This window comes from Jaculus jaculus, chromosome 6 (genome assembly GCF_020740685.1).
Source record: "Jaculus jaculus isolate mJacJac1 chromosome 6, mJacJac1.mat.Y.cur, whole genome shotgun sequence".
Taxonomy (NCBI): domain Eukaryota; kingdom Metazoa; phylum Chordata; class Mammalia; order Rodentia; family Dipodidae; genus Jaculus; species Jaculus jaculus.
This window is the reverse complement of record NC_059107.1, coordinates 143,194,421-143,207,025: the sequence shown is the minus strand read 5'-3', so window position 1 is coordinate 143,207,025 and position 12,605 is coordinate 143,194,421. Positions and strand designations below refer to the sequence as shown.

At 41.9% G+C, this 12,605-nt stretch overlaps 1 protein-coding gene across 1 annotated transcript in view; it reads left to right on the top strand.

Moving 5' to 3' along the window:
* Window positions 1–7,421: 7,421 nt before the first annotated feature.
* Window positions 7,422–12,605, top strand: part of Uhrf1bp1l (UHRF1 binding protein 1 like) — an 87,445-nt gene continuing 82,261 nt past the window's right edge. The window contains exon 1 of the mRNA XM_045152674.1: window positions 7,422–7,583. Coding sequence (XP_045008609.1) covers window positions 7,540–7,583 — 44 coding nt within the window. The 5' untranslated portion in view covers window positions 7,422–7,539. The remainder of the gene's footprint in view (window positions 7,584–12,605) is intronic.

The window sequence follows — 12,605 nt, the reverse complement described above, 5'->3', positions numbered from 1 at the left end:
TGCTGATCCTGGTTCCATCCCCACTACTCCAGTAAAGCCAGATGCATAAAGTGGTGCATGTGTCTGGAGTTCGTTGGCAGTGGCAAGGATCCCTGGCCCATTTTTTTTTCTCTCTCTCTCTCTTGCCAAATAAAAATTTCAAAAAATACTTCAAAACTGTTAAGAAAATGAACCTTTTTTAAATATTGTATTTTTATTTATTTATTAGAGACACAGAGAAAGAGGCAGGTAGAGAGAGAGAGAGTGGGCAAGCCAGGGCCTCCAGCCACTTCAAAGGAACTCCAGGCGCATATGCCACCTTGTGCATCTGTCTTACTTGGGTCCTGAGGAATCAAATGGGTCCTTTGTCTTTACAGGCAAGTGCCTCAACCACTAAGCCATCTCTCTAGCCCCCAAAAATGAATTTTGGAATAGAATCCAGACTCTGTCACAAGATGGTTTGGCAGTCTTGGACAATGAATCAAATAAAGATTAATACATAGCACTCACTGCCTATGAATAATCTGTTCCAGCTTCCTTGCATTATCTTTCGTTTATCTTTACATATATTAACTAATCTCTGTGAGAGAGACAGTGCAGCATTTAAATGTAAAGTGCTAGGTGAATTCCCAGCCTGAAGTCATCAAGTAAACAAGACTGGCCAGAGGACCTGGCAGTTTAATGTGGGTATTGGAGATTGAACTCAGGTCCTTATGCTTGAGGGTCAAGCACATTTCTGACTCAGTTACTATCTGCTCAGCCCATAATTTTTAGTCTTAAATGTAATCTTATCAATTTTTCACTCCCAAATCCTGAGAAATCATTAAAGGGAATAAATTCAGTTCTAAATGTTTACCTTCCAGAACCACTTGTATTACTAATTTCAGGTATCGGTGTTCCTCCAAAATCCACCTAGTGCTCCAAGCTAGAAGCTTCATTGCCTTCGGCGCCTATTTCTGACTACATCTCTGGAATCTGTCCCTGGTCTTCCTTCATCTCTACTATACCTATTTTTGTCTCTTACCTAAAATACTGTTACCACCTTCTCAGTTCTCTTCCTGCCTCTTTTCTAATCTCTCTCCTCTGAACCTGAAGCATAATTACTGTTAAGTATTTTGTGAACCAGAAATATGACTGTCCTCCCTAGGTCAACCATCATAAAAATTTTATATTTTTTTGCTATTGCCTATAAAATAATATCCATATCTTAAATTTATAGTCTTATACTCTTGAGGAAATAAGCCCTGCTTTGTAGTTAACTAGTGTCTATGGTATGACTACTACTACTGTGGTAATTTCAAACTATACTAGACTCACCCAACACAACTCATTTGGGAAGAGATAGGCAGAGTTGCTTATTACGAGCAAGTTGAACTAGTTCCAGCCCAAATTGTTCAATAAATCTTTCACTCTTTTCTTTCACACGTTGCACTTTCCCATCCCAAATTTTCTACAAGAAATTTTAAGCCTTGTAAATACAACTTTTCAAATACATGTATATCTCTGTAATGTATATATTTAAGAGTGTTAAGACGTGACTCACCAGCTTCTGTAAGCAGCCCCTTACTCCTACTCCTGCAAATCATCAGCCACCCTGGGATGGGCTTTTTGGTGATGTTGCTACCTTTGAGTCATCCATGCTCCTGTAAGTAAACTCTCAACCCAACCACACTTCTGAAAGTAGCCCAAGAAAATTCACTGGCTTACTAAAATAAGTAAAAATAAAATAATTTTTTAAATGACTCATGGAAGTATACAATGAATATGTAGCTGACTTAAATCATTAATAAATGGCCCAGATTTATACCTTGGGTTTTTAGTTCCTGCATTAATATAAATTTTAAAATCTTTGGCAAATGTTTACCATGTATTTGTGTGTTGTTTACTTTTTGAAAATTGTAAGGAAAATTATAACCTTTTTTACTTTTATGGTGCTATGGATCAAACAAGGGTCTTGTGCATTCTAAGCAAGCCTCAACCATTGAGCAATGGTTTCAGTCCCAAATTATACTTTGATAATGTAAATTAATTTTAGAGCACATCTAGTTGGTGATATCGTGTATTCTTTCTATCAAGGGAGACTAAATGTGAAATTTATTTCCACAATTTAAACATAACTATAGGCCTAGAGATATGGCTCAGTTGTTAAAGGCACTTGCTTACAAAGCCTAGTAGCCTGGCTTGATTCCCCAGTACCCACACAAAGCCAGATTCACAAAGTGGTGCATGCATCTGGAGTTCATTTACAGTAGCAAGATGCCCTGGTGTTCTCTCTCTTTCAAATAAGTAATTTTTTTTTTGAGGTAGGGTCTTCCTCTATCTTAGGCTGACCTAGAGTTCACTATATCATCTCAGGCTGGTCTTGAACTGATAGTGATCTTCCTACCTCTCCTTCCTGAGTGCAGGGATTAAAGGCATGTGATACCACAGCTAGCATCAAGTAAGTATTTTTAAAAAGAAAATATAACTATAATTATTAACAGGCATGATTGACAGCATTTTGAGAAAAAAAAAATCTAGATGTTTTTCCAACCACAATATTAGACCACCTACCATTGAACTTTTACACTTTGGTCCTTTTTCATAGTTGTGTTCCACTGGCTTAAAATGTTTTGTTTTGTTTTGTTTCCCCCTAATGAATTAACAAGAATAGTCTCTCTTCTTTTGTGTCAGACATTTTTCTAAGTACTTTAGCTTTAATAGCTTGATTAATTCTTACAATATTATTTCCCTACAATCACATAGTATAAGATTCTGCAAATCTCTGTTTCCACCCAATCTTTCATTTAAAAATCAGTTGTTTTAACAAATTAAAGTGATTCGTTCTCATCTGAGAAGTAATACCTCTGGTATTGATCTGTTTCTGAACTCTGTCCTCTGTATTCTCATAGTGATTTGCTTATTTCTAATCACAATGATGAATAGTAACACCAGCCTCTAGTAAGTTTGCTATATGCTTGGCACTTTATTATTTATATGTGTAATCTCATTTAGTCTTAAGAAAATTATGTGAGTTGGATACTATTATCTCCAACAGGTGTGATGGCTGGGCCTGGCCAAGATTTAAAAAACTCACCCAACTTTATATAGCTATAAAGTGGCTGAACCCAACATATGAGCTGAAGTCAAATGACAGAGCTCAAAATCTTAGCTTTGTGACTCTACCTTCAGGCTTGGCTGTTAACTCTTTCATGGTAGTAACAGGTTTTTATCTTTGTTTTTGTTTGTTTAGTTCACCCTAGATATTTGAAAAGTCCTTGTTTTATTGTATATGATTAAATGTTTATGTGAGTGAATAGTCGACTCACATATTATTCTTTCCATTCTCAAGTCCCTCTCTCTGTCTCCCTCTTCTCTTTTTCTGTCCTCAATCTCCATTGTCCTCAAACTTCAGGGCTCAAGTGGTTCTTCTGCCTCATCCCCTGAGTAGCTGTGAATACAGGCATGTGGAACATACCTGACTGTATAGTTTTTATTCTTCAAAAAGTTTAGGTTGTTACCTACACTGTTAGGTAGGAACCCTCCCCCAAACCCACACACCCTCCTGATACACCGCTCGGAGGTAACCTAATTTCTTTTCCTCTTTTAGACATTCCTTTGTGGTCATTTTCACCCCTGAAAACATTGCTTTGTGGCTAGGTGGCATAGGGGTGCAGAATTACAACATTTTTCCTATTTCAACAATTTCCTTTCTTTTTACAGAAAATTTCAAAAAATATTTACATACTTTTTTTTTTTTTTTTTTTTGAGAAAGCGTCTCACTCTAGCTTAGGCTGACCTGGAGTTCACTATATAGTCTCAGGGTGGCCTGGAACTTATGGTGATCCTCCCACCTCTGTCTCCCAAGTGTTGGGATTAAAGGCGTGTACACCACTCCCTGCTTACATACTTCTTGTTTAGTTATAACCTAGTCAAGGGGATAAGTTGAGATAATTAACCTGTTTCGTTTTGTGTTTTATGTTTTATTTTTATAATTCCCTAGTTTGTTTTAATATTTCTAGTTTATGTTAAAACAATCTGTTCTGACATATATCCATATTTGAGTTATCTGAAAGTTCACATTATATTTGCCTATAACTTTTAAACTGCTGATGAAGGCTTACTTATTTACATCAACTAATTGATCTCTCTCCCTCCTCTCTTTCTCTTTAATGGTATTGAACCCAGGGCCTCGTGTTTAGAGGTTAGAATGCTATCACTAGAATATATCCCCAGCCTCCCAGACTTTTACTAGATTTGTTTTGCTTGTTTGAGACAGGGTCTTACTAAGTTTCTTAATTTTTTTTTTTTTTTTCTAAGCAGGGTCTCATTCTAGCCTAGGCTGACAGTGAACTCAATCTATAGTGTCAGACTGACCTCAAACTCATGAATCCTTCTGTCTCAGCCTCCTGAGTGCAGGACTAAAGACATGCATCGCCATGCCCAACTCAGTTTCCTCAAATTGTTATACCCTGTCTTAGCCTTCCCAGCAACCCCAGCTGAGATTACCAGCATGGACAACCTTGCACTTGAAATTTTTAATATGATTGTCCTTAGCCAGTTTATATTTGACATTTAGGTTACATGTGCATATAAATAGACATGCCCCCCAACTGCCCATAAGATAAGCTGTGTATAAGTTCAAACCGTGGATATAAATTTTCAGTCACAGTGATTTAAAATGGGAGCAAATAAGCTGATTTTTCTCATGAAATAAGCTGGACAAAACCAAGAAGTGTTAAGGCTTCTAAAGATTATCCTACTCCTCTCTTCTATCTTTTCTATGTGTGCCTGTACGTACGGACTAAAATACTCTTGGAGTTGCAGACAGCTGCTATGGCTAAGGCTAAGGCTATTGCAACTCTTGAAGAGATCCAGGGCAGAGAGAAGGCATCCTTTTGTGTTGGCGGTCCTCACAACATTTGAGGTAGACTAGACTATCCAGTTCGCCCTGTGCTCAGAGGCTGACCTGGGCCCTCAGGTCCTTTTGACTTCCTTGTGTTCTATTTTGTTGCATTATTTTGGAAAAAGCAGGAGAAGGCTTGTGGCACCTCTACACACAATCAACGTTTCTATTTATTCTTCAAATACAGCTGATAGTCACTTACAATTATTTTTAAGATAAGCAACAGTAGGTCAGCTGGAGAAACAGGTTGTGTCCCAGGATAAGTAATGTTATTACGCTTGACCTCAGGAACTGAGAAAGCCAGAGTTCTTTGTGGTGGCTGAGGATGAGTCATCTGACCAAGGACAGGGTGTGGCAGCGGGTGGCAGCTTTAGAAAGCCTTCTCTTGGCTCTGTAGCACCTGACAGTAGACTGGCAAACCAGCTTGAAGTTAGAGTCCTTCCCATAATAAGCATCTTTATAATGAGTTCTTTTATGGTAGTATAATTTTTAGCCTTGTTATTCTATAAAAAATATTTTTATTTGAGAGAGACAGACAGAAACCGAGGGAATGAGCATGGGCACTCCAGGGTCTTCTGTCACTGCAAATGAACTTCTGCCACATGCACCACTTTACGCATCTGGCTTTATATGGGTACTGGGACATCAAACTGGGGTGGGGGTTGACAGGCTTTGCAAGCAAGTGCTCTTAACTGCTGAACTACTTGGTTCTTTTCTTTTTTCTCTCTCTTCCTTTCTCTTTCTTCTTTCTTCCTTTCCTTTCTTCCCTTCCCTTCCCTTCCCTTCTCTTCCTCTTTCTCTCTTTTTCCCTTTCTTCCTTCCTTCCTTCCTTCCCTTCCTCCCTCCCTCCCTCCCTCCCTCCCTCCCTCCCTCCCTCCCTCCCTTCCTTCCTTCCTTCCTTCCTTCCTTCCTTCCTTCCTTCCTTCCTTCCTTCCTTCCTTCCTTCTTTCTTTCTTTCTTTCTTTCTTTCTTTCTTTCTTTCTTTCTTTCTTTCTTTCTTTCAGCAGAGTCTCACTCTAGCTCAAGGTGACCTGAAACTCATTCTGTAGCTCAGACTCCTCAAGCTCTTGCAATCCACCCATCTCAGCGCCTCAAGTACTTGGATTATATAGGTATGATCCCCCACTCCTGGCAAGTTTCTTTTTATTTTGAGATAGCATATTGCTATGTAATAACCTCAGCTGGCCTGGAACTTGTTATGTAGGCCAGGCTGAACTCAATCTAACAACTCTCCCTTGCTTCTGCCTCCCAGTTGCTAGGATTTCAAGTGTGTGCCAGTGCTGCCAGTTTAGTTTGATTACTTCCAAATCTCCCCGACTGTTCCCATGTGTACGCAGTATTTGAGTAACGTTCTTTTTGCTATGTGACTCATGAGTACACCGTGCTTCCTGCAGCTCTGACCTGACAGGGTTTTCCCATTTAAAACATAGATAGGCCTGCACTGTTCATCTTCTAACTATCTGAAACATTTCTACCATTTACAAACTTTCTCAAAACTTTCTGCAGTGGGTGTCCAGTAAATGTTGCCCAATAGTACATAATTGGTCCTATGCTCAACCATCTTCCTGCATGGACACTAATTTTATTTTATACATGATTAAAATGAGGCCAGGGTGCTGGAGAGATGGTTGAGCCCTTTAAAACAACTGCTTGCAAAGCCTGATGTCCTGGCTTTGATTCCCCAGTATCTACATAAAGCCAGATGCACCAAGTGGCACATGCACCTGGAGTTTGTTTACAGTGGCAAGAGGCACTGCTGTGTCTATTCTCTCCTCTCTCTCTGCTCGCAAATAAATAATAAATAAAGACTAGAACAATTCCAGCACTCAGGAAGCTGAAGTAGGAGGATCGCTATGAGTTGGAGGCCAGCCTGGGATACATAGTGAATTTCAGGTCAGCCTATGCTGTGAAACCCAAAACAAATAAATAAAATAATAAAGTGAGGCTAAAAGTTAAGAAAAAAAATTAGCTTAGTAGAGTTGGAAAAATACTAGAGCCAGGACTTGAATTTGGGCTCTCTCCTTTACAGGTCAGACTCTGTTAAGACGAGTTGACTTTTACCTTCTTTCGGGTTGGGGGGAACATTAAATCATAGCATTTAGCCAGGGGTGGGGACAAGATCTTAGTAAAAGAGTTACATGAATAAAGCTAAGCCCGTCAAGAGAGTAACTCCAGCAGAGCAATTTGTGGGTCAGGTAACTTGGGAGGACATGAAGTAGGCATGCGAAGGAGAACACTCCGGGATGGAGGCAGAAGCAAGATGAGAGGCAAGGATGGCCTGGGAAGCCCAAGTAGTTCTTGGGTTTGGAAGGCCAGGGACTTGGCAGCCTAGCCACGCGGGTGTAGGTCCCGGGCCGGGGAGGCGTGGCCGCACCCGGCTGAGCTCCGCAGGCCCCGCCCCCGAGGCCACGCCCCCGAGGCCACGCCCCCGCGCTCCCCGCCCCTCCCCTCCCCGGCTCGGTCTCTTAGGTGATGCTGCAGCCAAGATGGCGCTGGCGGGGCCCGCGGCGGCCTGAGCGTCATGCTCGGGGCTGTGGGCTGGCTGCGGCGGCGGCCTCAGCCGAGGCTTCCAGTGTCTCCCGCTCTCGTCCAGCCGGGCCCGCGGGCACGGAGAGGAGACCTCGGCGAGGCGTCGAGTCCGTGAGGAACGGCGGGCGAGCGAGCGCCGGGGCACCATGGCCGGGATCATCAAGAAGCAGATCCTGAAGCATCTCTCCAGGTCGGTGGTCCCCGGGGGCGGCCGGGTGTCCTCCGCCTCCGCCTCCGCCGCGTGCCTGCGGCCGGCGCTCCGCGTCTCCCGTCGCAGCCCGGCGGGCGGCGTCCCCGGGGCCGGCCTCGGCGAGTCCTCCCCGGGTGGCCGGGGAGGTTGGGTCCCCGGAGCCCCCGGCTCGCGGAGAGGCGCCCCGGGGCGGCGGCCCGGGGTCGCCGGTGCGCGGAGGCTGCGGCGATGACGTCCTCCCCGGCGTCACCTAGGTGTCGATGATGCTCCGGGGCGCGCCGGCTGGCGAGCGCTGCCGTTCCGTTAACCCGGGACGCCCCGGGGGCGGCGTGGACTCTCGGGGTGGGGGTGGCGGTGGGGGAGGCGAGCGGGCGTCCAGGCTGCCTTCGCCCCGTGGATCGTTAACCTTGGGCTTGCCCTCGGTCCCCTTCACCTTGCGCCCCCGCTGCTCCCGGCTTTGCGGGGTGTGCCTGTTTGCACAGCGAGGATTTGTTTTAGGTAAATAACCCCAGGTGTCAGATCTGGCAAGTTCTCTCTGGAGTCCTTTGAGAACCCCCCCCCCCCCCCAGTCATTCTTACTGAAGAGTTGTTGCTTTTTTTTTTCTTTCTTTCTTTTTATTCTAGACCTTTTAATTCTGGGAGTTCACATCTCTGGCGTTTCAACTCAAGACGTGTCATTCTTCCCATTTCATAACACAAGTTTTAGTCAGAAACATGACTCAGTAAACTGGCAGTTTGTGACTGCTCTGGGCTTCTCCATATTTGTCTCAAGACACAGGCTAAATGTAGGATCCGGTTCCAAGTTGGTAACAGGGGATTCAAAGCTCTGGGCTAGGAGTCCTTTCTCTTCCCTGTTATTTGCAAGTTAATGGTTTCTTTTAACTGATTTTAGGAAGGTGCTCGGGTATAGAGAGAGAGTAAACCCAATTTTTCATTCTCCAGATTTATTTATACCATAGATGATATATTGGGAACAAAAAAATCCACTGTGATTCATAATGTATATTTGTGCATTTATGCAAAGAGCAAACCCAGTTTTTCATTCTCCAGATTTATTTATACCATAAGTGATATATTGGGAACAAAAAAACCTGTGATTTATGTTTATTTATGCATATATAATTAAAGTAGCAAATCATAGCAACATTTATGACCATATATTCCTTAATATTTTTTGTATGTTTATGTATGTATGTGGTGTGTGTGTGTGCACATGCCCGTACATGTCTATGCATTCCTGTATGGATATCATAATTTTTTTGGTTATTTTTATGTTTGAGACAAGGTCTTTTGCCGTGTGTGTGAATGTATGTATGTATGTACGTATGTACAGAACTCTACATACCCAAGGCTGGCCTCACACTCAGGTTCATCCTGTTTCAGTTGCCCAAGTGTTGAGATTACAGGTCTGCACCACCACACCTGGCTGAGAAGTTTCCTTTAATGTTGTATGTAAAGTTCAGTATTGAACTATCTTATTTTGGAAGAAGGTTTTATCTCTGTATATTAGAGGCAGTCCACCCTGTCTCATGTCCAGTTCCTTTAAAAAACAAAATATAGCCAGACCCAGAAAATGACTGGACTGCCTATATTGTCTCCCAAGGATGATGGTACCTACCTAGTACCACTTTGTATGCCTAGAAGAAAATTTAATTCAATCGATAAGTGCCTCAGGGCATTCCTGTTTAATGTTCTTGTAGAAATCCATTTGGGATGGACTCTTAGATTAAGAACAAAAGTGTAATGGCTTACTTCATCAGGTAGACAACACTCACATTTTCCAAGTTAAGTCTTTAGGATTACTTTATAATCTGTATGATTTCTTATAGCTATGTGGTAAATAGTAATGAGGAATTTTTTTCCCCACAGATGAGTTCTTTAGACACAAGCTTTTTCAGTTAGTTCATATTTTAGAGCATCCTTAGGAGACTGAAGAGAATCAAGTTCATGTTTTTGATTAATATGCTGATCTGAATGTTATTGTCATCCTTTGCTAGGAAAATCCACTTATGACTCTACAGGCTATTTATAATAGCAGCATCTGTTGTGATAAATTATAGTTGTTTCTATGAGATGAACTTTTCAAATTACCTGGATCAAGTTTCATCATATAGACTATCCATTGTATTAAGATGTCACTATATTGATCTAGTGGCCTAAAGTACAGTTCGACAATAGCTATGCAAAACGTACTTCTTTCTAATAATAGATAATTCATGTGGCCTGTGGATACACCCATGGTACCTTCTCAAATGCGGGTTTTCAAACCACAGAGTTCAAAATATTGAGCCCTTATCCCACCTGCTTGCCTGTTTTTCTCCACATCATTCACCCTCACCTCTCTTTCTTTCTTTCTTTCTTTCTTTCTTTCTTTCTTTCTTTCTCTCTCTCTCTCTCTCTCTCTCTCTCTCTCTCTATATATATATATATATATATATATGCACATACATACATACATACATATATATATGTATTTGTTTATTTTTGATGAGTGAGCGAGGGAGGGAGGGAGGGAGGGAGAGAGAGAGATATAATTGGTATGTCAGGGCTTCCAGCCACTGCAATTGAACTTCAGATGCTTGCATCTCCTTTTGTACATGTGCAACCTTGCACACTTGCATCACTTTGTGGGTCTGGCTTACGTGGGACCTGGAGGGTCGAACATGTATTCTTTGGCTTCACAGGCAAGCACCTTAGTGCATAAGCACATGCTTTCTGCTTTCCAACTGAATGAATGTAAATTCCATGAAGGCAGATATTTTTCTCCTCAGGTTAGCAACAAGTAGGTATAGAGTGTTTATTTGTTCAGTGAATAGCATGGGTGATCTGACTTGTCCTCACCTTCTTTTTAAGTGAGGTGATACTGTTTGCTATTAGTATTATCATAGGTTTAAGGTCTGTCAGTTTCTTTTATTAAAATATTTTTATTTATTTGATAGAGAAAGAGGAAGAGAGGGGGAGGTGTGGGGAAGGGAGGATAGGTGTGCCATGGCCTTTAGCCGCTGCAAATGAACTCCAGACATGTGCACCTCCTTGTACCTCTGGTTTATGTGGGTCCAGGGGAATTGAACTTGGATCCTTTGGCTTTGCAGGCAAACTCCTTAACCACTAAGCTGTCCTTCCAGCCCAAAGTCTATCAGTTTCTTTGTGTTAGGAAGCAATGACAATTGAATCATTACAAAATACAGTACCTATCCTGTCCTGTCCTAGTCCTTATTGGGTGTTATGTAGGGTGTCTTCCAAGTAAGGGAGGAAGAAGTCTGTCCTGGGACCAACAAGAGAAAAAAGAATGTTTGCGCTGAACTTTGAGATAGAAGCCTAGTGAGATTGAAAGATTAAAACTAGCAATACTTGAGAAGCTGGTATATTTGGAAAGTATGAATGAGAAATTGTTCTTATGAGATTAACAGATACCTTTCCCATATTCTAGACTATTTGAGAAGTACACATCTGAATATTTCTTCCTTGACTAATGTTTAGTTTGTTTTCCAAGTGCCTCTTGCATTAGTGAAACACTGATGTACTTGATGGATCTGGACCTATTGGGGAGTGCTGTAAGAGGGACGAGTAGGTTAGAGGAGCTAAATTTTTAAGATGAGCAAAATCGGAAGAGGCTTTCAAGGAGAAATTGCCCAGATCCTTCAAACTAGAGAGCATAGGGTTTACAGGAGGCATTTATAGGAGACTTCTGTCATAGGGAATAGAATGTTCTTTCAAGAGTTTTGACAAATGTAAGAAAAGGAATAAGAACAGGAGCTACTTTTAGCTCAGGAGCATACTATCTGTTACCCTGTGTGTACATGTGTGTGCACATGTACAGGTTCACCTGAAGGGAAAAAGGGCACATATTTAATTAAGCTAAGATCTGAAAAGGAGTAGAAAAGATTCATTTACAAATGCCCCCCTCATCTTCATTCCCTTGGCCTCAGGACACACTTCATGTTCTACACAGGTTTTTCTGGGCACTGGCAGTTGGCTAGGCATACTCACACCTTATCTGGGTGGAGTCTGTCATGTTGGAAGCACTGGTTGCCAACCACTAGCACTTCTGCCCCTTGGGGACATTTGGCGGTGTTTGGAGATGTTTCTGATTATTCTGACTTGCAAGATGTTGGCATCAGGTGGGTTGAGGCAGAGGTGCTGCTAAATATCCTAATATGTACGGCACAAACCTCTAAAATAAAGGACACTTGCTGCAAATGTTAGTAGCTTAGAGATTGAGAAACTGGTTTAAAATAGACATATGTGTATCAGAAAGCTGTCAGAATGGGTCTCAGAATCAGAGGAAGATCTGAGGACTAGACTCAGAGAAAGGCAGAAACCAGCCAGCTCCATGAATCTCATGGGGGAGTTCTTAGGTAGTCCTGTTAGAGAAGGATTTCTCAGTCAGTACTATTGACATCTTTTAGTTTTAAAGTGTTTTTATTTATATGTGAGAAGAGGATAAGGGAGAGAGAAAGTGAAAGTGAATGCCAGTGTCTCTTGTCATTGCACATGAGTTCCAGGTGCATGAACAGCTGTGTATTTGACATTATGGTATGTAGTGGGAAACTGAACCTGGGACTGGCAGCCTTTGGAAGCTTCCACCTGTAACTGCTGAGCTGTCTCCCCCAGCACACTATTGACATCTTAGTCTAGATAATTTTTGTTGTGGAAGATTATTCTGTACTATATAGGATGCTTAATGCTTCCAGGAATTCCAGAAAAAGAAAAAAATCTCACCTGGGACAAATTGCCTCTGATTGAGATCTACAACTTAGAATACTTTTTCATCTCCTACAACTTCCTTCACTGATCTCTGTCAGCTTTCAGATTTTTGGGAAAGAGTCTGTGTGTCCCAATTCTAGCTGCACATAGATCAATTAGCCATGGCAAAGAAGGAAATATGGTGGAGGTGAAAATTATTTTGAGTCAGGGTTGTTGCTGGTTTTAGTGTCAATGATAGGCTGAAATTTCCGTAGGCCTCATTTGCTATCTCAAGGAAGTTGAACTCTGTCCTTGGGAGGGGAAGGGACTTCCAGT